The sequence below is a fragment of the Athene cunicularia genome (assembly GCF_003259725.1).
Source record: "Athene cunicularia isolate RWA chromosome 13 unlocalized genomic scaffold, athCun1 chr13_part1, whole genome shotgun sequence".
Taxonomy (NCBI): Eukaryota; Metazoa; Chordata; class Aves; order Strigiformes; family Strigidae; genus Athene; species Athene cunicularia.
In genome coordinates this window covers 3,085,127-3,110,014 of record NW_020799117.1, presented here as the reverse complement: position 1 = coordinate 3,110,014, position 24,888 = coordinate 3,085,127, and the positions used below count along the sequence as shown (strand labels likewise).

General features: G+C 51.9%; 1 protein-coding gene across 1 annotated transcript in view; it reads right to left on the bottom strand.

Moving 5' to 3' along the window:
- The window catches only part of TCF7 (transcription factor 7), a gene marked incomplete at its 5' end in the record, with an annotated part of 70,553 nt that overhangs the window by 7,239 nt on the left and 38,426 nt on the right, over positions 1-24,888 (bottom strand). The window contains 5 exons of the mRNA XM_026858018.1: positions 3,323-3,430; positions 4,212-4,374; positions 4,636-4,746; positions 10,272-10,362; positions 13,472-13,604. Of these exons, the coding sequence (XP_026713819.1) occupies positions 3,323-3,430; positions 4,212-4,374; positions 4,636-4,746; positions 10,272-10,362; positions 13,472-13,604 (606 nt within the window). The remainder of the gene's footprint in view (positions 1-3,322; positions 3,431-4,211; positions 4,375-4,635; positions 4,747-10,271; positions 10,363-13,471; positions 13,605-24,888) is intronic.

Here is a 24,888-nt window from a genome sequence, read left to right as displayed (position 1 = left end):
TACAAATGCAGCTGAGACCCCAATTTACACTGCAGGCTGCATAAGAAGACGCCAGAAAAACTGTTACTGGATGCAAAAAGCTGTAATAAACCCACGGCCTGTGCTGCTCAGCGCCTCTGCCAACTCCTGCCAGTACTCCTCAGCCCACCCTGATGTGTCTCACCTGGGAATCCCACCTCTTACTGCTTTAATTAATTAAGAGATCATTCAATTAGGAGATTTACCCAGATTAACAGAACTAAGCAAGTTTTACTGCATGCAGCGGAGGCAGTACGATCAACAGCCGATCCTCCTGGTGTATTCATATTCCTCCTGCCTCTTTATGTTTTTAAAAAGCACGTGGCCCATTTTAGCACGTTCCCTGTTTTCAGTACGCGCTTTGATGTGGTGCCTTACACCTGAACAGAAATTGCCCCACAACGTCTTACCGGTAGGAGCATCCCTGATTTCAAACGGGAAAGAAAAATTTTAGGAAATCCCCAGAAATTTATTTTTAACTACTGCTTATCTATTTCAGGGCTTTTGCAGCTCTGGATCCATCTCTCATTCTCTGTTTTCTTCCCTCGCTAACAAGAAACCCCAATTTTATCCCCAAACTGCCTCTCTGATTCACAATCTGCAACAGCTCCCCACATCTACTGAGTTTATTAATGAGGGCACAGCGGCACAGGAGCAAATCTGCCCTGCGTGGAGCAGGCAGCTCGCAGGGCTGCCTTTGACCTGTCACTTTTTATATGACTTCTTGTGGTTTGAGTGAAGGTGGAAAGCTCCGAGCTGCGGTGAGCTTTTGCTTCGGTGTGGGAGCAACTGTATTTCCTGCCTGATATCTGCACCACGTGCTGCACAAGTGACCTACATTCCTCCTCCTCATCCTTGATCAATCTCTGGAGAGAAAAGCATCTCCTGCAACGACCACAAGAGCTTGAAGCAGCTGCTTGCCAGTGCTGGGAGAGCCAACGTCCACCTTTGGAGCCCACCATCCTCTCTGTCTTCTGGAGCAAGGAACCAGCCCTTGCCAAGATGAAGGATGCTACAGGCTGGAGATTTTCATGGAGGATCTGCTTGGTCTTGGAGGAAGGTGGTGCCTTGGTTCTCAGCGATGCTGCTGCCCTCCAGACCGACAAAGATGCTGCCCCGCTTTCTCTAAGGGCGGCCCTGGAGGGCGGCAGCATCCAGCACTGATCCTGCAAAGCTGCACGTGGATGCTGAGCTCCTGGTCTGTGCTTGCAAGGAGGCAGAGAGATCTGTCTGCGGGGACGCACGGGCTGGGGGCTTCCTGTAACCTCTGCTTCTTCTCCGCACCATCTCTGCCCTCTGGGGTTGTTTTTTGGTTGGTTTGTTTGGTTTGGGTTTTTTTGTTTTTTTGTTTTTTGTGTTTTGGGTCTGTTTAAGGGTGTTTTCTCGCCCTCGGTGGAGTTTGGGCTTTCTGGAAGGAGGGCTCTGGTCAGGGTGGGCTGGATGGGCGCTCGCTGTGCGGCTCCCAGGGGAAAACAAGCGGGCGTGAGGGAAATGACTGAGCCTCAGATCAAAGGGCAGGGCTCTCGAGTGGATGGACGGACATCTGAAGACTTGCGTGTGCTTTGCTTCAGGTCTCTAATGAGCTCGTTAGGCATGTAAGATCAAAACAGTCGAGAAAGCCACTAGAAAAGACCCAGAGTGTATCCTGTGCTTCTGGGGCACCACTACACCTATGCAACCTTGTTTAACACTGTGCTGCTGAAGTGATTAATATAGCTAAGAGGAAATGATTTTTTTTTTTAAAGACTAACCTTTAAATGTGCCAGAGAGTAGCCCAGAGGCTTCCCAAGTGCTGGCCCTACCACCACGAGCTGCGGAGCAGCTTTGTCCCTCTGGCCAGCCCAGGAGCTGCTGCCACTTCTCCCAGGAGAGCAAGGGGGGGGCCCTGGGAGCCCCGGTCCACCACAGCCCCCTCCAAAAAGAGCCATTATTTTTGATGTGGAGCTCTCTATAGAAACCAAACACAGTTTTTTCCTCTGCTCACACCTTGGGGATCGGTTTGGCATCGAGTGTTGCGGCAGCGTTACCTCGTTACAGCCAAAATGGGGAAAAGGCTGGAGCTTCCCTTCTCTCTCTTGTACGCAGGGAAAGCTCTTCTGGCTATGGGAAGGCAGGATCCCAACCCTCAGCATGATTCAGGGCCCTCTGCACTGGTTCATTTTTACTGCTGACAACCACTGCGATTCGCTGCTCCACTCAGCAGCCACTGCCTGGTTTGGGGGATTTTTTTTATTTTTTTTTTCTTTTTTCAAACTGGAAAAGGTTTTATTTCCCCTAACGGCAACATTGTTGTGCATCAGGCTCACCAAAGGGCTGGGTTGAGCTCCCGAGCTCACAGAAGGAGCAGTGCTGTTTGTGTTTGTGTTTGTACTTTGAATGTGGTGTGCTTGATTGGGTCAGGGTCCTCAAACAGGGATGGGTCAGGGTGGGATCAGCTTCCCGGAGGGACAAACAGAAACTCGGCGACCGTCATCCTGCGAGCGCTGCTTATGTGCCCTGCAGTACACGGGGCGGCTGCTTGGGATGCAAACCCCCCGAGAGTCCGAAATCGGACCCGAACAGCCTGCGAGACTGAGGTTTGCACTACGATTCATTCAAAGCAGCTTACACTTTCTATTTTGCCTTTTTAAAAATTATTTCCCACTATTATTACACTCCTGTGAACACGGCTCAGGCTGTGCTACTTTTAAGCCCTCAGAACGCAGCCAGCAGCCTGCAATTTGGCAAATCCTCCTCCTCCACCTGCAGTGTGTGCCTGGGCTCAGCATCACGTGCCCAGGGCTGTGGAGCCCAAACTACCCAGCCCCATGATTTAAAGCTGATAATGGAGGTGCTACCACAATGTCAACAGAGCTGAGCAGGCTGCAGGTGCCCGTTCACCCTCCTCTGGCCATCCCACCCCGAGTTTCCTCTCCTGCATCTGTCCCCCATGCTCTGCTCCCCCTGGGCTGATGTCTCAGCTGCTGCCTGAGATGCACAAAGCAGTGCGTTTCCATAAAATTGTATTTCCAAAGATCATCCACATCATTTAAAAGTTCCTCGTCTTTTCTACCTGTATCTACTTGGACAATAAGCAAACAAACGGTCGTGGCAGCTGCAGAGCTAAAACTTTTTTGGGCTATAGGGAAGCTATGAGCCAAGAGGATGTTCAAAATATTCCTGAAATGTGAATTTCTACAGCCGTTGTGCCATGAGGAAAGGTGTTACCAGGTGGGATGTTTGGCAAACACCAGCTGTCAGCCCCCACCCCGGGTCATTTCTGGCCATGCCCTGGGGAGGGGTCCGAGCCGCAGCAGCCACTCACGTAGTTGTCTCTGGCAGACCAGCCGGGGTAGAGCTGCATGTGGAGCTGCCGTTCCTTGCGTGCCAGCTCGTAGTACTTGGCCTGCTCCTCCCGGGACAGCGCGTGCCACTGCAAGGACAAGCATGGGGTGAGACGGGGCCCCGCTGTCCCCTCCCAGTCCCCCCCAACCCACTGCGGCCGCCCTGCACCCGGGCACATCCAACTCTGCATGTCTGAGGGATAGGAGCACCCGGGTGTCCTGGTTTTGGCTGGGATAGAGTTAATTTTCTTCCTAGTAGCTGGTCCAGGGCTGTGTTTTGGATTTATCATGAGAATAATGCTGATAACACACTGATGTTTTACTTGTTGCTAAGTAGCGCTTATCCTAAGTTAAGGATTGTTCAGTTTCCCATGCTCTGCCAGCAAGCAGGTGCACGAGAAGCTGGGAGGGAGCATGGCCGGGAGAGCTGACCTCAGCTAGCCAAAGGGCTACCCCATACCACAGGATCTCCTGCCCAGTATGTGAACTGGGGGGGAAAATCACTACTCGGGCATCAGTCAGCGGGTGGTGAGCAACTGCACTGTGCATCACTTGCCTTTTCTTAGGTTTTATTTATCTTTTTTAATATATTCCTCATTATTATTATTGTATTTTATTATTATGATATTATATTTTATTTATGAAACCATTCTCATCTCAATCCCCCCAGTTTTACTTTTTTTTCCCGATTCTCCTCCCCATCCCTCTGGAAGCGGGGAGGAGCGAGCGGCTGCGTGGTGCTTAGTTGCTGGCTGGGGTTAAACCTCGACACGGGGTTTGAAAGCAGATGCTTGGTACGCGCTTAAGAGCAGCTGCAAGGGACGGGGATGCTGCCCTGGGATGACAGTGCTGAGCCCCGCGTGCTCTTACCCTCCTTCCCAAGATCTGGTTGATGGCGGCGCTCTCCTTCAGGGTGCATTCGGCAATGACTTTCGCCCGCATTTCTTTCATATACAACATGAAAGCGTTCAGGGGCTTCTTGATAGTGGGCTTCTTGGCTTCCTTCTCTCTCTTTGGTTCTGGCTGAGGTTTCCTTGGTGGGAATGAAAGAGGTTATCAGAGCCGCCCTCCTTCCTGGCTGCCCGGTGGCCCCAAGCTCGGCAGAAAACTCGGCACCAAACCCACGTGATGGCACGAGGGTGGGGGGCTGAGATCTGCGCCTCGGATGCACGCCGCTGCCTGATGCAGGCAGAGCTCGGTGTTCATCCATCCCCCCCACACCATGCAAGCATTAATAGTGATAAATGAAAACGGGTGTTAAGCCTGTTAAGACCTGCTGGCAAGTCCAACTTACATGTTTCGGTCATAGTGCTCCATCTCTTGCTTGCCGGAGTGGGGCACGATGGCGGGGTGTGGGATGCCGGTGGTGTGCATGCCAGAGCCCAGCATCAGCGGGTGAGTGAACCTGCAACAGAGAGCGGGTGAGCCGCGCCGGGAGGGCTGTGCTGGGATGTTGGGGGTGCCGGGGGGCAGCCGGAGCGGCGCGTCTCACGAGCTGGCGCTCTGACGTGGCACAAGCAGACGGTAAGCGGAGGACACGGAAAGCAAACCCGCGGGTGCTGCCAGGCTGGCCCACGGCTCCTGGGTCGCCTCTGCTGTGCCAGTGGTGGGCACGGCTGGCCGAGCCACGGGCTCGTGGGTGGAGAGGGTCCGGGTGCCGCTGGGAGGAAACCAGCCTGCAGCAGGAACCAGCCTGGCCGAGATCAAGGGCGCTTTCAACCAGTGGTTTCAGCTACTCAGATCTCTGTTGGTGCAATATCTTATTAGCACTGCAGAAAGGAACAACAAACTCAACCCAGGGGTTGGATGGGAGAGATTAGGACCACCCTGCACCTTTCTTTTAACAGAAATAGCATAAGTCTGAACATGAACCAAACTGCAACTCTAGGAGGTGCACCTTGCCTAAGCAATGTTCTCCACCAACATGGGACTGAGATCACGAGAGGTCTCGCTCGCTTTCAGGCTTCATTAGCTCTCTTGAGAGTTTTAGAGGGTAAAGCCAGCACAGTCAGCTTTGCCAAGCTTGCCACTTTATGACTGCAGCTTGAGATGGCAGAATTGCCCATGGGAGATGAACTGTTCATTAGATATGCTGGCACAAAAAGAAAAGCTGTTTAATTTAATCCACCAGCACAGTCTGATCCTTATCTGACCAGGTGTACTTTCTCGGCTGCAGCAGTACTGCAAAATCCACCCCAAAATCCTGCAAGCGGGAGCTCCTGCACTGGGCTCGGGGAGGCTGCTGGGCCTCCCTCCGCGGGGAACCGTTAGCTCCCCTCTCTTCTTTACCCTCAAGCTGGGCAAAGCGATGCTTTGGCGGGCGAGGAGGGCTGGCAGCGCTCCTTCGCCTCTGCTGCAGCGCTAAGCGTTTGCCCGGATCCAGGGTTGCGTGGATTGAGGGTTGGTTTTGGGTTTTTGTTTGGTTTTTTTTTTTTTTTGCTTGGCTTGCACAGGTCAGGGTTCGCATGGTTTTCCTGGGGGAAACCTCCACTAATGGCTCTTCAGGACAACACGAAGCGGAAGCGAAAGCTGGTGCGTGAGCACACGCGGCGTGCACAGACGAGGATCCTTGCCGGAGCCACGGGGGCTTTGCCCACCAGGGCTGGGCTCTGCAATTTCCATCCCCAGGGAATGCATTTGCTCACCGGGACATCACTGGGGTCTGGGTATATTTACAGAGGGTAAAATTTGGTCCTGGGTGACCATCAACTTGCAGTGTGAATGCGCCGGGGCTGTGCTATGTGGCTCAACCCGCTCAGTATTTAGGGCGGGTGGTGCCGCAGGGCCAGGTCGAAGCAGGGCCGTGACGTGGCCGGCTCCTGCCGACCCCTTCCCGTGTGCAGGGTCTGGCCCGTGGCCGTGCCAGCCCTGTGCTGCCCGATGATGGGATGGGCGAGGCAGAAGCTACGCTTACACCTCAGAGACCTGGCTTGTGCCGATGGGACGACGGCAAATCGCTGCCTGTCCTGCTTTTAAGGCTGAGACCAAGCAAACCAGATCGGTCTCAGCAGAGCAAAAGTCAGCGTCAGGGATACATTCAGGATGAGGGTTCGTGATAAGGACCAAAATCCTGAGCAACAGATTTCACCCTGTTTTCCCAATGCTGAGCCGAAGGCAGGGGTTTCTGGCTTTGTTTTGACTTCTGCTGATTAAAACCCAATCGTTGTGCATCCTCCTGGGATGCTCCGTAGTCCCCTGGGCACCCTTGGGACCAGACACTGCCTAAAAGCGCCTTCTCTTCCCACGGCTGCCCCGGGGACAGTGTGTGGCCGTCCCTGGGTGGCCGCGGTCTGCTGCAAGCTCCTACCACACAAACTGCAAGCTGCGAGACCAGTCGAGCTGCTGCCCTGTCTCACACAGCTCATACTCACCTGGAGAAAGAAGCCCCAGCAGAAAGCGCTGACGAATACGGCTGTCTAAATCCACATGACGGGAGCGGATAGACAGACTGGCTCTGCCTGGGATCGGGAAGAAAGAGTCTATCAAGTATCTACAGCTATGTGGTATTTCCTAAAGATTCCCTTTGCTAAGGGGACTCAGAGCACCGATGCCTCTGGTGGGCTGCTGGGGGTGTCCCCAGGGTTTGAGGGGGCACTGAGCGACTTGGACTTTATTTTGGGAGAAGCTGGGCCTCCCTGCAAAGGTTGGCTCCAACTCTGACCCCCCCTCTCTGGCGTTAACACCGCAGCTTGGAGTTTGTCCTGTTAAAACGCAAAATGCGGAGGAGGTGTGCTGAAAAATTAGATGTTGCTATTGCACAGAATTTGCTTAAAAGAGCATGGTTTGAGTAGAAAACTGAAGCCTGGTCAGAGCCTCTCTCTGTGTAGTCACAGTCGTGGGCTGCACTGGGAGGATGCCCAAGCACGGGAACCTCCTGGTGTCCAGAGAGAAATCTTGCTCTGCCCTTGTACGTGCTTCAGAAATGCTCTGATATCCCCAGTGCATCATTTCAAGGACGCCCGTGATTTTTAAACAAGCCAAAAGCTCGGTCCTACATTTTGTTGGAAAGTTGTTTCACACTGGGGTCTGTACCAGACCTGGAGCTGGAAATTATTTTTGAGATAGTAAAATAACTATGCAGGAAGTTCCTTGTTGTTCCAGCAAGGGAAACCCCCCCACACACACCCTGTTTTCATACAGAGATTGCTCAAAAATACCTTGGTTTGACCTGCAAACCCGCCAAAAGATGATCCCAGCCTAAAACTGCGTGGAAATCGAGATGCCTGAGGAGAGCACGATGGGCTGCTTAAACCCATGCTCGTGCTCGTGCTCCTCTGCCCAGGCTGCACAGAGCTGTGTCTAAGACCAGCACCAGCTATTTCCAGCTCTAATTAGCAAAACCTAAAAAGCCCATAATTAAGTGCAGTGCCCTGTGAAGGACTGAGCTCCCGGATGCCCGGGATTTATCAGGGCTAAAGACAATTTCTGCCCTGAAGAGGAATACCGACAGCGCTGCACCAGTCAGGGTGCTGCGGAGGAAGGAGGTTTGTGTTCCTGCTGCTCAGGGAGCTGCTGTGTCTCAGCTTGACCAAAATCTGCAGGAAAGGCAGCGAGGCGGCAGGGCTCTGTTTATACCCTGCCAGGCAGAAGCCCTCTCCCACCCCTTAGATGTCGGCGGGTATAAACACACCAACAAACAGCCAAGTGCTACCGCACATCGGGAAACCGAAACAACCTTTGAAGTTGAAGGCGGCTGCCCCAGGGCCGAGAAAACACTCGGAGCTAATCCAGAAGCGACACGCGTTACTGCAGAGCCGGAGATATTGGGATAGAAAAGGAGCCGGGCACTCGCGGCTTCAACCAAAGTGATTCTGACGTGAAAATTAATGCACCCTGACGGGTCGGAAGGCACCCTATCACCCGGTGATGGGAGGGTGGCTGGAAAAAGGACACGGGATGGCTGTGGAGGGGCTGCCGTGGCACTGCTGCTGCTCGGCCTGGCGAGCGATGTGGATCGTGGGCCCCCGGCTGGTGTTTGCTGCCAGGCTGCCATGAGCAAAACTCACTCGACTGGACTCTCGGAGGCTTTTATCCGACTGTCATCCCAGCTAATTACAGAGAGAGTGATTGCAGCTCCTCCTCCCGAAGTGCTCGGTGAGAACAAAGCCCTGTTTCTGCCCAGCTCCTGCCTGACGGCTCGCGGAGGAAAAGCTGCTTCCCGCGCGTGACCATCCCGGCTTGGCAGCACGAACATCCCCGGCACAAACATCCCTGGCACGAGCATCCCCAGCACACAGCCCCTGGTGCCTCCCGCACGGGGTCAATGCTGCTGCTTCTGCACCCACCCTCACCGACGTGCTGAGCCTCGGCTGAGGATTGGGCACTTCAGGAGTGGTTTTGGGGCTCTTTCCGTAAATTCTGGGCAGGCAAAAGGTTGAGCAAAGGCTCAATTACAGACACACGCGCTTCGAGGAGCTCTCCGCTCCGTCGGGCCGTTTGTTGCTTTACCATATCTGCCCTATTAGTCACTAATGAACGTGTCTGACGAGGTTGCTTGAGGATGCCAAGCCCCGCAGACGCTGGAGCAGCTCTCAGCAACCCAAACTCCCTCCGCCACCAACCACCAACAAACCCTCTGTGCAAACCAGGTTTCTTTCCCTCCGCGCACCCAGGGCTGCCCTCAACAGCATCCCACCCCAAGAGCGGACCCTGCGTTTGGCAAACAGGCTCCTTTCTCCTTTCTCACCCCCAACTACTTCTTTCATGTTATAGCACAGTCACCCCAGTACTTGTTTTTCCTGAGGATGAATCACATCATATGAGGAGTTAAATCATCGCCCGAGAGTAGCAGATTTAGCACAGAAGGCAAAATGTAATCTCTTTGAAGCCAAACTCTGTATCAAAGGCCTCAGCCTCTGTTTCCTTGTGGTTAAATATCTGGAACATGAAATTCATAAACAAAACAGAAAGCTAAAATTCACTTTGTGTTTTAATATGCTTCGCCTCTCCCATTCTGCAGCATGTTATTGTACCTGGAGGTCTCTGCTGGGCTTTGCTGGGGTTTTATCAGCCGGCACCAGAGGGGATCTGGCCACGTGCCCCTGTCATCGCCCTCCCCACACTCTCCCCCTCTCCTGGCCACCCCAACCTGCCGTCGGCAGCCACCAGCGTCCCCGTGAGCCTCTGCAAGGTCCCTGCATCACCGACTGGGATTAAAAATTAACCTGAGGAGTGACAATGCCCACACGGCACCGCCAGCCAGACCTGCTCCCTCAGTGTGCTCACCATCACGGTGACAAAAGCCAGTGGCAATGACTACGGAGCACATACCCGTGTATGTTTAACTCGTGTCCCTGGGGCAGGTTTCGCAACAGGCTCTGATTTGCAGGATGCTTCCCAGGGCTGGCCCGTGCAGGGGGAACTTTTTGAGAGTGCTCCAGCTCACAGTCCCTCCTTCCCCATCCTCTCTGGGGCAACGGGTGCCACTGAGCTGGCTGTGCTGTGGGTACCGGGGTCGTTCACCAGGGCAGGTCTCTGCCATGATGTATTTTTCCCCTGTGTGTCAGACCCCCAGGAGCATCCCGGTGGATGGAGCATCCCATTAGATTGTGGCATGCTCAGGGAAAGCACCATTTGTGCTGAAAACCCCAGGGAGGGAGAAAATTACCTCCTAGTCAAAAAGAGAGGCTTTTCTTGTGATTAGAATAGGTGGGTAGGAAGCTCTCCCTGGGTTTCCTAATCCTCACCAGCAGCTAGATGTGAGGCAGGAGACGGTTTTGAATTGGGCAGGTTGTAACCCTGCTCCAGGGATGCCCCAGCTGGGATAAAGCCTTTAGCCTCTCCACGGATCTGCTCCCCATCTCTAAAGCAGAGCTAAATCCTCCTCCCCATCACACAGCAGGCAGGAGGGATGAAGCCGGTTCGCTCAGTAAACCATCCCCCGTACGGAGCGGGCGGCGGGCTGCGCGGGGCCCAGCCCTCCACACTCACCATCCCATCGACGGCGTGATCTGTCCGACTCCACCGGGAGGGAGCGGGTAGAAACCGGGGATGTCTGAGGTCTGGGAAGGACGATGCACTCCTGGGAGAAGGGAGAAGGAGATGAGTTGGACCCAGCACCGCGCTCCCTGCCTGACCCAGATCGCTCCCGACCTCCTGGCTCCTCCATCTACAGGCACTTGTGGGCAGCAGGGGATACAGGTGAAACGGCCGTCGTGGCAGGATATTCTAATTGCCCTGATATTATAATTGCCCTTTTTGTGGATCTCTCTGTGGGGATGCAGTGGGTTGTCCAGGTTGCTGCAGAATCACAAACACTCATGTAACGGGCTGGGGAAGGCAGCTTGCTCCTGCACCAGCATCGTCCCAGCTCTGTGTCACCCTGAGGCCAAGCAGCAACTTGCTTTGGTAAGGATTTGCTGGACTCTGGACGTCCCTTTGCCCTTCCCAGGGAGCCTGTTCAGGTGCACAACTGATAGCCAAAGCTGCTCCTACACCCCCTTCCCAGCAGCCATCCCCGGGACCCCCCACGAGCGGCCAGCAGGGATGCTCCAGCAGGCATCACTTCTATCTCCATTGCAAGCAATTTGAGTCCCCGTTCAAAGCAACCGTTCCGCGGGCTCTGCGGGTGCCAAGGAACAGCAGAGGTGGGTATGGTGCCAGCTGGGAATTCACCCTTCGCACGGGGAATCCCTGTGTGATCTTCAAAGCCACTGGCACGGGCAGCATGGCCAGAGGAGACAGCCGCAGCATCTAGCCGTTTCTATCTGGACTTAAAACCAGCCCGTGGAGCCCCGGGCTGCGGGTGGGACTCAGACAACTGTGGAGCTGCTGGCAAAAGCAGCCTCCAGCTGACCCCCCAGACTGGAAAACTGGAGGGGAGCTGGGGCTGAGCTCTGCCGCAGCATCATGTAACACTGACTGCTAACGAGCCTCAAAGAACCTTGTGCAGAGACTGTCCAGCAGCTGTCCTGGGCAATAAATCGGTGATAAATTGCAAACAGTTTCCAAATTCAGAAGTCTGGATTATTCTCCTAGGTGTATTCATGATAAACTATTAGTTAGGAATGACTCCAGCAGATTACAAGCACCTCATTAGGAGTTAGCTAAAATAAATCTGTAACTGAACTGAAAGGAATATATAACTGAGTATGAGATTTACCTACAAGTGGGATGCAGCAGCCCACTGCAGGTCAATCAAAACCAGCATCCGCGTTAGGTGGCTGCCAGGATTTCCTGAGATTTGGACCTCCAACAATACAAGTTGCGCAAGCCAGAGCACAAGTTATTCTCGCTGGCCCAGTGGTTGGGGCACCAGCCACTGACTCAGAAGATCCTGCTTGTATTTCCTTGTCTGCGTGTCCTTGGGCTACTGCGAAATACTTTAAAGGGATGCTGTGAGAATGAGTACGATGGTGACTCTCAAGCGTTTACGCTAGGTGATAATGGGAGATATTTCAGTGATGCAAACAGAGATGGGATGCATCCACAATGAACGGGGAAGGAAACCCCACCCCAGCAGCACAGGGATGGGGCGTGCAAAGCAACACAGAGGCAGGTCCCAGCTGAGGGTGATGGTCTGAACCTCTCCACAGACAGGACCTGGGGTGGGGGGTGTGTGTCTCCCTGCCTCCGATGTAAATATACAGGCTGAATGGGAAAGGGGAGACTGGAAAGTGCCTACACTGAGTGTGCCCTAGGCGGGTGTGCAGCCAGCTCCCCAGAATTAGTGACCCACGGCAGAGATTAAATCTTAGGGACTACTCCAGTGGCAGTGGTACCCTCTGTGGAGGGCTGTAACCAGCTCATCCCTTGGGTGAGCTGCTCCCGTATTGCTTAAGGCTTTCCAGGCTAACTTGAGTTGCTGGAGGCAGCTCACAGCGAGGGGCTTTTGAGCTCTGCCAGGCCTCTGCAAAGGCAGTGTGAAGGAAGGTGTGTCAGGTCGCCTTCCCAGGAGACAAAAATCTGCATGCTTCCTCCTGAGATTCGGAAGTCTGCCATTAGCTGAGCTTTTAATAGGTTTATTTTGTTAACTCTTCATATTCTTCTGCTGACTTTATTATGCTCTGGTGGTTGACAAGCAATGTGCTGGCTGGAAGAAAACCAGGATGTCCCTGGGTATCTCTTACACCAGACCTAAATCCTGACCATCAGCATCCCCGGCGAGTCCAGAACGTGGCCTCCGGGTTCAGCTCAGGGATAATTCAGCACGTCCTCCACCCAAGAGCATCCTCGACACCCCATCACTTTAGCAGTGACGTTAACTTGGAGAAGACGATGTCCCTGGGACAGTTTGGACAACTCTTGGCTGGAGGTCTTTGCCCAAATCACAACAGTTGGTTTCATGCCTCTGTTTTCACACTGATTTCTGGACGAACCCCAAATCCCTTCCTGCATGTAGTTTGACACAGAACTGTGAATTTGCTTGATTTCACATGAAATCAAGATCAGGTTTGTGCAAAAACCTGGGTAATCTGAACAGATACTGACAGGTTCTGTTGCACTAATGTAAGGTTGAGACAAGTCTGATACTGAGACAAGTCTGATGTTACACTCAGCTTGCCAGTAACCCACGAAGAATGATGGGCTGGGGTGAATTCCTGTGCACATACCTATATTTTACAGTTCAGGGTTTAACCTCTCCCTACTGTACTTTCCTCCACAGCCTCACGAGTTAATTGACGTGTCCTGGACTCACCCAGGAACCCAAAGAGCCAAACGGTGTGACAACCACATAACTTGTGGCTGCGGACACACACATATAACAATCCAGTTAGCTATCAGACACCCATCCTATTTAGTCAAAATATTTCCTGTTTTATTTTCTCAAAATGACAACCTGACAACAGTTTGGGTATGAGTCAAAGGAAAGATTACTTTCCATTTTCTGGTTGACTCTTATGCATCACCTCGCAGGCTCTGGTCTGGTCTCAAGCGACAGGACAGCTTGCACAGAGAATTGAGCACACTTGATCAGCAGGGTTGGCACTTTTGATATCAAACGTGTCTTGACCAGGATTACAAAGCACTGTCAACAAGCTAAATCAACTTTTACTGCTAAGCAACGCCCCAGTTGACCAAAGCTCTTCACTTTTCCCATTGATTTGGGACCAGGAAGGTGACAGCCTTGATCTCAGTGGTCTCCAGCTCTGTCCCCCTCCCATCACGCAAATCCCCAGCGGTGCCATTACCTTGTTTCTGGTTGATGTCAGCGGGCAAGTGGGGCGAGTGGGAGCCGTGGCTGAAATGGTCGTTGCTGTAAGGGATGAGCGGGGTGAGCGGGTGGACTCCGTGGGACGGCTGCACAACGGGAACTTTGTTGGACTGCAAAACACAAGGAGGGAGAGGGGTCAGAAGTTGTCAAGCTCCATGAGCAAGGAGGACTGATGCCCTTTGCAGTTCTGTCATTGCAGGCAAGGCTGGGAATTACTAAAAGTCCCCAGTGACTCTCAAGGACAAGGCAGAAAATGCCCTTGCCTACTTAAATAAACACTACAGCATCCTGCAAGAAAATAAACCAAGCAGTGACAATAGCTGAAGACGACTGCATGGGTAGGTGGAAAACAGCTCAAATCAGGATGAAATTCTCAAAATTCAGAACCTTTTTTCATTCATTTCCAGCAATTTTTTATTCCAGGATGAATGCTACGAGCATGTTACCCAGTGTATCGCTCTTGTTTTCTGCCAGTACAGGGTCTAAATCTGGACTTTCACATCCTGCACATTCACTCTGAAAGTCACGCTTGGGCTTTCCTAACTGGGGCTCTCGGGCAGGGAGAGCCACGCTGAGGGCAACGCCTTTCAAAACATGGCATGGCCCACCAGCGAGCCCTCGGGCTGAAATCCCCCTCAGTCCCAGCCCCAGCGCCGGGAGAAGGACTGCAGGGAGCTGAGACAGCACTGGGGATGGAATAAACTCAGGAAAATTTCAAAAATAAAGAAAAATCCAATCTCCTCTTGCAGCTACTCCTGGTTATACACGGTGAGGCCATCGGAGCCCGACATCTCTGTAAAAGGCACTTTTTTGTGAGCACAGCGGAGAGTACTTCTGCATGTTGGAGCAGAGAGAGGGGAACCTGTTCAAAAGAGCTGTAAGGAAAACACACACTCACACACACACTCACACGCCGCCGTCTGCTGCCAGCCTCCTCGCCTCGAGCGTCTCGGGCTGCTCCCTACATGCCTGGTTTCGCCCATGGTTGCCTCTAAACCCAAACTGACTTCGCCTTGGTGGTGGAATGTTAGGATTTGTCCCAGATAAAACCAGAAAGAGAAACAGGACTGACAGCACCCCAAAATGGGGAGAACGGACCAGGTAAGACAGCTCTCCAGGGGCGAGGAGCTGGGTATGGCTGACCAGACCTCTTGTGTCCCACCAGGACATCGACAGACGATTTGTTGTGTGACTTTTGACAAGTCATTTACAATCTCTGGACTTGATTCACTGGTGACTTTCACTATGGTAATGATTTTGCTGGGGCAGAGTGAGCACGAAACGCCAGCTGGCTTTGGCGGAGGTGGCGCAGCCGGAGCCGATGGCTCTGGAGGATCTGTCCTGGACCCCTCCCTGCTGCGCCGAGCTGCTTGCAAAGCAGCCTGAGATCCCCGGGCAAGTCCTGTGTTTTGCATTGCTGCTCCGAGGAGGAAACCCATGGAGCGGAAAGGAAAACAGACCGATGGAGACGCCGCTTTACATCTGTCTTTCCCACAAAGGTTTGCTTATGCAAATAAAATCCAAGAGGCATGAAGGTTTGCATTTTAGAATGAATGAAAACCCTAAATCCTGATGCTTACCAGGGTAGATTTACTGCATACAGCAGGATATTGGGAATGTAACCCCCCTTCAAACTGTACCCAACTGGTGTGGTACAGGCATTCCTGTCCTGCAGCAGGGCCAGGGGCTATGTGGTTTTCCCATCGAGAGCAGCGGTGGGCTGGCTCCTGCTTAGTTAAACACATGTTTGGAGCTCTGAGCTTTTACTATTCTTGCCCATGAAATGAGATGAGGAATAGCTTTTCAGTGATACTTCTAAAATTAGCTATGGTTTAGCTTATTTAAGAGCCAGAAAGCCTAAATTAAGGATATGCAGTTCTACATGTACATTTTAACATGACACTGGAGCAGGATGAGCTCGATGCTGAGCTGTTTTGAAAGCCTCAACTTAAGCATTTCTGCTGTTCGAAGTGGGGCAGGTCTTCCCTTCCCATTTGCACCGTGCCTGATCCAAAGCACAGCACCACCACCAGCCAGCCTCGCCGCCTGACGACGGTTAACAGCTTTCCGAGCGATGACAGACGACACAGACCACTACAAAGGCAGTTGAACGGTCCTGATGCCGATCCACAGGATACCTCAACACTGAAAAGCACAGAGCACGTGCGGTTACAGCAAAGGCACAGACCATCCTTCTTCCCCATCAAAGCAGAACGTGGTGACTTGGTGGTACAATAGATCGCAGCTCAGTTACTCAGATTTTCCATCAGTTCAGATGGGAAACATGATGTTGCATCAGTAGGAAGTGCTGGCCTTCTCCATCTCCCTTCTACATTTGCACTTGCCTCACTCAGAAACTTTTCTCCAACTCTTTAAAGTGGTGGGGAAGGATGCTCGGGAAGGAGGTAAGACAGAAATTTTTGCAAGAGGTTATTCATCCCCCTCCTGCTTCCACCATTAGGAAGTTTGTTACAGGAACCCATCCCCCAAACTCAACCAACCAAGGGAAGAAGGAAGTTGCACAAAGATCTGGGAAAACAGAGAAGACTCCTTCAGCGTTGATCCCTGGTTTAAACACCACAACCACTGACAGACATGATCCACCGACGTGTCTGCAGGTCCTGGTCTTCACCAGATGCGCTGTGGCTGCCACACGCGTCTTTGCTGTGAGATCGTGCCTTGTTTACAGAAATCTGTATGCCAGAGAAATGGTGTAAATTCCTCCTTTTTAGAAAGTCTAGATTTAGTTCCTGCAGATCAGCTGCAGCACGTGAACCCTGAAGAGGCTTTTCAAAGACAGAGCTTACCAGGTGACAGTGTCTGACACTGTAAAATTAACCTGATGTCAATGCTTTCTGCTGAGTGGACTGATTTAACACGGGGGCAGTTGGTTTGGTGTCCCCTCAGCAGGTCCCCCGGGAGGAGGCAGGGTGGTGCTGGTCGGGACATCATGGGGAAGTGAAGCACCTTACTGTGTCTCCTCCCCAAAGCTGCTGTTTCAGTAGAGCTCAGAGCAGCGACGATGACGACGGAGCCACGGGCTGCCCACCAACGCAAAATAACCCAGCCGGTGCCCAGCCTCACAGCCCCAACCCCAAGTCACCCCAAGTCACCTCCTGTCCTCCAGCAGCCGCGGGGGGACACGAAAGGGCTCTGAGAACAGTTTTGTCTCACCTCTCCCAGCGCAGCCCTTTGAGGGCAGGTCGGGGAATGAGCTGTGCAGCCACGACCTCGCTACAGAAATGAAGAGGCGCATTTACAGCAACACCAGAACGGTATTTCCAGAGGGGATGGAGCAGCAGAATGGGTTTTGCAAGCCTCGAGGGCTATTTTCTCTCTCAAATTTGCTAAATTGCAACTCTCCTAAGTGCCCACCTCCCCGGTGAGTGATGCCCACTCGGGTCCCTGCATGTTTTGTGCCGGCAGCCGGTGCCGCTCGGCGCTAGGGCAGGCACCGAGGCCGCAGTGCATCACCACAGCCACATCAACCAGCCCCCACCAACCTCGCTGAAAATAATTTAAAAAAACAAAACAGCTGTGAGGGAAGAAGCTCCCATTTTGAAGCCAAGAAGTGGCTTTAATAACTAGAGGTAACTGGATGAGCAAAAAGAAAACGCAGTCTCATTAATTATTAAGAAAGATTAATTGTTGGCAAGGCAAAATTAGGAGACCTCACCGCTCACGCACGGGTGTCTGACAGCGACAGAAGCTCGAGGCTAGCTAGAAAACTCTCTTTTTGCTGAGCACACACAAACCCAGCAGGTCTTTCCCGTGAGGATTGCCCTCACGATCCCAGCTGCAATGTCATTTGGCTCTGAGGAGCCTGACCGGGCGCAGCATCCTTCACCTTTCCTCCCAGCCCACATCACATGTGCCCAGCAAGGGCTGCAGCGGCCATGGGCAGCCACTGGGTTGGACAAGCTGGTTGATTAGAACTATAAATGAGGGGTTTTTGTTAATACAAAATGTGGGGTTTTCATTAGAAAATGGTGAAAGATTATAATCAAACATTTTCTGGAAAGCACCTCGTGTTAGCAAGTATTTTGACTCATTTTTTTAAGACTGATCTATTTAGTTGTAGCGTGCTAAGAATGAGTAGTTTTACTTTGCTGGCTTGACAGAGGATTTCTTTTAAACTTTAAAGCTAATCTTAGCAAAATGTAGCACAGAAGGTCAAAAGTCACTGAGTGAAATGATCAAACAAAAAAAATTTCCATGGCTGGCAAAACTCTAAGGGTTTTTAGCTCTGTGAAAATATTAGAAAACATGGTAGAATTTTTTCTGCTTGGATCAGTTTAGGAAAAGAAACAAATAAAAAAAAAAAGTGAATGTTTTGTAACCTGTGAAAACTATTCCTTGGTACAACTGAAAGCAGCTGTTAAAATCACCAAGCTGCCTGTGTGGCTGCTGGGGATCCCGGCATCCCACCAGTGCTGGGCTCCACCGCTGCTTCTATGGATGGGAATTTAAAAAAATTAATTTTCTGGTAGGAGACAATTCCTAAGTAAAATAAAGCAGCTTATTTCTACTGCCTCTTCCAACACTTGGTGCCCAGTTTAATGAAAAACGTTTTGTGAAATTTCGTGATGGCTGCGCCCAGCACCCAGGATCGGTCCTCGCAGGGGGTGTTCGTACTCGACCTGCACCACGGCAAGTTAATACATTAAAGGAGAAGAGTAAACCTGCCTGCCACAATTCAGATTGCACCAACCAAATACAGGAGCTCATCTTACAAGGCTGATCTTAATCTGCCCTGTTGCACACAGGCACAAATCATCCCTCCTAGGAATAACCCCTTCTTGGGTTTGATGAGTGTATTTCAAGAGTTTTTACGTTTTCCCCCAGATTTGGACCAAAACCAATCGAAGTGAAAAGCTGGCTTTTTCATGGTTTGTTTTTAAGGCAAAGTCACATAGATGATGCTGTTTTGTAGGGAATAAACTTATTTTATGGATTTCCCATATGTTTGAAATAATAAAATGAATTTAAGAATTTGCTAGCACTTTATAAAAGTCAACCCCAAGATGTACCACGCCGTTAGCCCATGCTGAAGGCGCACTATCACCCTCCTGCAAAACCAGGGTATTGTACAGCGTCACCTGGCTCCTCACTCTGAGAGAAGAAAACTCCACTCAAATTTCTTCCACAGCATTTCTGGGCATCTTAATCCTGCTATGTCGCTTCTGTATGGTTTCTTTTTACAAGATGTTTTAACAGCTACTCTGAAACGAGAGCCTGTGTGCTTGTGGATGAGCCAGCTGGGGCTTCGGCGTTCAGGCTCCAGCTGAGAGCAGCTTCTGCAGAGTCAGCGTCGGAGAGGTGGGGGGCTCCCAGCTGAAGGGGACCCCAAAACACACAGGGGATTTCAGAGGTATAGGGGACCCCACAGGCATAGGGGAGTTTACACACATAAGGGACCTGAAACCTGTGGGAAGTTGCAGGAATTGGGGGTCCCATAAACACAGGGGACCCCATGCATATACGGGGTGCCCTCCACAAAGGGGATTCCAGGCATAATGGGGACCCCACAGGCCAAGGAACAGGGACAGAGTGTCAGGACTCTGCACAGCACCAGTGTGGCTGGGGCCCAGCACCTCTGGGGGACATGACTCCAAGGGGTGCTGCGCTCCCTGTGAGGGATAACGGGGTGCCGCCTGCCCTGCACAAACCTCAGCTCCCCGCCACCAAACACACCCTTGCTTGATGCAAAAGCACCAGCCAACACCCTGGACAGTCAAAATTTCCCGTGGTCAGCCCCAAAACAATCCAAGCAGGGATGAGCCTGCTGGAAAGCCCTGCACTGGGGGAGCCACCTCCATGCCCCTCCATGGACGCAGAGGAGTTTGCAGGGTGAGGAAGGCTCTGTAACCCCTCTGTGGTGCCTGGAGCCAGATGCCACCATCACCCGGGGCTGTGTCAGCCCTGGCGGCAGCCTCCGGGATGAGGGGAGGCTGGGAGCACCCTGGGCACAGGGTGCAGGATCCATCCCCAGCGGCACGAAGCACCCTGATGCAGAGCCGACAGCTGGGGAGAGTGCTGTGGTTTCCAGCCTCGCCGGGGCGCCGAGCCGCGGTGAGGCGAGATTAGTCAGTCACTTTCAAATTTTCCCACATCGCCGGCCCCAGAAATAGTGAAATGAAAAAGCCATCGGCCAGCCTGGTGGTGGCTACTGAGGGGTGAGAGGCCTGGCCGAGGGATGGCAGCTCGGGCTGGCGGTTGTGCCATGCCAAGGCACAGCGGGGTTTCGGCAGCCCGAGAGCGCCGTGCCGCCGGCTGCGCTGTGTGTCCGGCTGCTGGGAGCAGTCCCCGGGGCCAGTCCCGGCTCAGAGCAGGCAGATGGATGGGGCGAGCTCCAAGCACCTCTCCGAGCTCCTCTGCCCCGCTCAGGTGCCCCCGGGGGGAAAGCCCTGGGTGCAGCACACGTGCTGTGGACTGCAGCCCGGCCCCAAGTTGCCCCAAATGTGTTTGCTTCGACGTCACTTCTCAGAGAAGGCGAGATGAGTCGACGCACTGGCTATGAAAAACAAAACCTACCAAGTTTTGCTGTTGCTGATTCAGTGAGGAATTAATTCCTTTTCACTGCAAAATTAGTCATCGTGCCGCAGAAAGAAAGGTATAAGGTCAGGCTGCACCGAGCATGCACCGCTGCTGGGGAAGGTACCCGTTACCAGGGGGACTGTGCCTTTTGCTCTTTTATCCAACAATCAATCCAAATTAGCAAATTATTGGGGACATATTAGTAGGGACATTATTTGGTACATCCCACAGCGTCAGATCTGCTCCTGGGAGGGCTCAGAGGGCAACGCTGTCATTTGGGGTGCTCAGGGACCCAGAGGCCATGACTCAAACCCAGCTCTGCAGTTTCAGGGTACCTCCGAGTGCTGATAAAATCTCCCAGCTCGGGGCCCCAGACCGTATCAGCAGACACCTTCACCCCTCGTTTCCCTGTGATGTTGCACCAGGAGATGCTATCTGTGATAAACGATCACCCCAAATACCCACTGCAGGCCGTTTTCGGCGCTGACTGCAAGCGCCGGGGCCGGAGCCCTCGGCAGCCCGCGGGTGAAGGCAGCGTCGACTCATTTCTCGTCTCAGCACGCTATTTTCTCTTTTCTCACTTTTGCTGCAGTCACAATCGCCCCAGCCCGCTGCCACAGCAGAAAGGAAACAGGGAAAGTTAAAGCCACCCACACTCAGGCACTGCTCTCGCCCAGCCGTGCACCCCTCCAGCAAAGCCAGATTTCAGCAGCAGCAGCATCGCCCTGGCCCCTGACTGGGCTGGGTCACCCAGCGTGGCTGCACTGAGGGCTGGAGCTGGCCCTTACCCTCAGCATCACCAAGGATTCCTCCAGGGACCAGAAGACCATGTCTCCCATGACCAGAAAAGCACCACTGCCCCGTGCACCCCATCTCTGGCTGGCCCAGACGTGCTTACGAGCAGCAGTCAGACAAAGGGGAAAGTAATAATACGAAGCTATTAATTCTTGCATTAATTCTGCATCTGAATTGCAGCAAGGAGCTGATCAGTTTAAGATATACGTTGCACATACAGGCAAATCTTGTCCCTGCTCAGGTTTATATCCAAATATTGCCCTCGCTCAGGTTTTTATCCCTGCACTCTCTGTTTTGTGGTTGATGGAGCGTTATTCCCTCAACTCTTCCCTTTCCCTCTGATTTCTTTCAGCTTTAAAATCCAGCTCTGCTTTGAAAATGCTAACGAGGCACCTGAGCAGCCCTGCTCTTTTTCACACAGTGAAGGGGATGTGCTCACCTTAGCGGCAACACTCAGCTCCTGTGATGCCAACTCTCCCCTGCGACTCAGGTGTGCATCACAGTGGTGTTAGGGGACTCTGGCTTGGGTACCAGGGGACAAGTTACCCGACATTTAACACCTTCTGTGCCCCAGCACTCGGGAGAGGTGGCCAAGCTCCAAAAACGATGGGGACAAATAGAGGGAAAAAACTTCAAAACCTTTTAAAAGTTCTCAGTGACCTCCTGTGCTGCTGTTGGTTTCTGTTTTTAAGCAATGATGGTTATTATTTTTAAGTTAAACTCTGCAGGGGAAATAGCCGAGCTTTTCACCGTTTACGGGCACAGGAAGAACCGTTTCACTTCTCAAGTATTTATCTTCTAAGAGAAAGATGTAGGTGGTTCTTTGTGAAAAAAAAAAAAAAAAAGAAAAAAGGCATGGAAAAATAAAGATCAAAAGTCCCTCCCAGAGGCTGATCTCTTACAGTGACAGGGGGCAAGAGTGGAGGCAAGTACACCCCATACCAGAGAGGAGAAAGCCCCCCTGAAAAATAAACCCCACGTTCACAGTCCCATTCAGCAGAAGAGCCACCTCACTCCAGAAGCCTCCTCACCCCTGCAGAAAGTCCCCTTGCTCGGGAAATGCTGCTGCCGTGATGCTGAAAGCAGCTTCGCGGATGCTCAGGAGAGGACAGAAGCACCCCTGGGTCCCGCAAAGGGTGACGGCAACATTTGGCTTCACGGAGACAAATGCCGGGGCAGTATAACCCAGGGGCTGCACCACAACACCAAATCCCAGCTATTTTCTCCCAAATGCCAGGGCAATATCACGGCGGGACTGCATCACCCCCCGCCTCCAGCTGTTTCCCCTGTTCTGCACCATCCATCCCTGCTTGGGTGTCTCTCTCGTGTTCTGGGCTACGGAGAAAAAAAAAATAAATTAAAAATCTCTGTCCCCTTCGTGCTATGTGGTTCCGCGAATTTGAAACAAAAGCTGCAAACCCTGGAGTTACCGGTAACATTTGAGGCTTCAAAGGAGAACTCACTTACTTGACCCACGGAGGTTGATAATATCTGACCTCCTTTATTTCGCTCTGCTTCTCAAACATGAGCGGTTGGTCTGATACCCAGAATTAATCAGGAAAGTGTCCAAGAGGGTAAGGGAGGAAAGCAAAATAGAAGTATGACCCAGAGCCAAGGTTGGCCCTTCGGTTTGCACTGTGAGAGCTCCCTCCCGGTCTCAGACACCGGCAGCTTGGGGGATTTTCACCCATTTTGAGAAACCTTTTGCAAAGCCCAGCCTTAGGTGGGTCCTGGAGCTGAACCGAGGTGTCTTTGGGTTCTGGTTGTCGCATCCCTCCCCACTGAGGATGCGCTGCAGCAGCAGATGGAAAATCCTGTGAGATTTCTGGGTGCATCTGCCAGCATATCAGCCCAGCGGGAACCCTCCAGGTGTCAGTGCCGCACAGTTTTCTGGAGGCAAATGTTTGCTTACACACCCCCCGGGCGGCCGGAGAGGGCTCCCGGCTGCTCCGCTGGGTTTTTTCTTTCCATTTAAAACAAAAACAAAACCAGCCCGTGTACTTGAAAGAGTGCAGGGGAGTTAACAAAACACAAAAAAACTCTGATGTGATTTAAGGCGTTTCAATTCTCCGAACATCAGAGGGGCTGAAACCTGCCCCTTAGCCCCGCAGTGGCGCCGGGGGCAAACGGCCACCGCGGGTGACACTGTCCTGCTGCTGTCACACTGTCACCCCGGGACCTGGACAGGGGACCCGTCCCAGGACGTCTGTCCCTGTCTCTAGGCTTGGGATGGAACAGCTGCCAGACCCTCCTGGCAGACACTATACTTCCTGTTTTGTTTTATTTCTATTCTATTCTATTCTATTCTATTCTATTCTATTCTATTCTATTCTATTCTATTCTATTCTATTCTATTCTATTCTATTCTATTCTATTCTATTCTATTCTATTCTATTCTATTCTATTCCATTCCATTCCATTCCATTCCATTCCATTCCATTCCATTCCATTCCTATTCTATTCCATTCCATTCCATTCCTATCCTATCGTATCCTATCCCATTCTTTTAAATCTGTTAGTCTCAAAGCTCAGCTTCAGGGGCTGTGAGAATGTCATTGGTTGGAAAAAAAAAACCCAAATCAAAAGTGTCTCACCCTGTCTGACAGTAAATCCCCGACTCAGTGACTGTGCTGTGAGAAAAGACTAGTAATAACAACAATAATAACAATAATAACGATACCGTAATGCTGCTGACTTGTTCGGAGAGAGCTTTCTCCTCTAGCATGCGGCCGCCAAGGCCACGCACTCGGGCAGCATCAGGCGACACCAAGAGAAGATCCTTCCACGTGTCGGAGGCGGCCGTGCCCAAGCACATGCCACCGGCTAATTAATAGATAAAACGAAGCAACCAGGGATGATAATTTGTAATAGTTATCGTCGTTCTTGGGTAGGCATTTCCCCGCTATGGTGAAACCCTTTGATATTTATACGGATGTCAAGCGCATTTCCACCACGGATGGCCACGAGTGAGTGAACTGCGGCGGCTCCCAGTCTCCCCCGGAGTCTCTCCCGGCCTTCCCACAGCATCGCTGCTGGGATGGCGCAGGGATGGCCGGCTGCGGCTCGGCGTGTCGCTCCCACCCTAGCATTAATTTTGTCAACCAGCTGTGAAGCCCAAGGGGCGAGGGGCACCCCTCCTCACTGGGATCCCCCAAACCCACTGGGAACCCCCCGGCAGGAGAGGGGAGAGCTGCCCGTTGCCCAGCCCGGAGCTGCCCATGCATTATCCTAATCTGAGCTCACACTTATTTCCCAGTTTCCATGATAAACAGCTCTCGGGAAGACAGGGAGGGAAGATAATCCCCTCCGGAGCCGAAGGGATGCTTTACTGACACCCGGCAGCTGTAAGGCGATAGCAGCTTTCCTTGTTGCTCACTTTCAAGGGTGACATGTTTACAAAGAATGCTACAGCCGCTAATCCTGGATGATACCCTGTGTCTGCCTGGGAGAAATCCTAATTTTCTTGATAGGAGGAATTAGTTCCTTTAATGCTTAATACTCCTTTTTTCCTCTGAAAGCAAGCAAGTGTTATTGTGCAGAGCGGAATAAACATTTTAATTAAAATGTGGAATTTATCTTCCAGTCAAATTCGTACGAGCCCCCGACAATACGTCAAACTCCGCTTTCCCATTTTGAATCTTTCTCTGATCTCTTAATGCGAATGGCTGAATTAAAACCTGGGCTCGCTGGATTTGCATATAATTAGAGAGCAAGGGAAATTAATAGGGAATTGAATGGTTTTCTCCTCTGCCCATCCGATGTTTTTACCAGATTAAAAAGAGTTGATTTTTTTTAATGACTGTAAAAATGTATTAAATATTATTGAACCTTTTTTTGTTGGGGGGTGGGGGGGAAGCAGACAGACTAAAGAAACAAACTTATACATATGATAATGAACGCCTCCTATCGTGGGAAGCAAATATCATTGTAATTAGGATTAGAAAGGAATCCTAATTAATCTTGTCCTGCCACTTGACTTCTAGAAGTTCCTTAAATGTTACCTCCAATGAGATGTAAAACAAGGAGCAGTTGAAAGGCTCGCCAGCTAATCCCTGCACACAG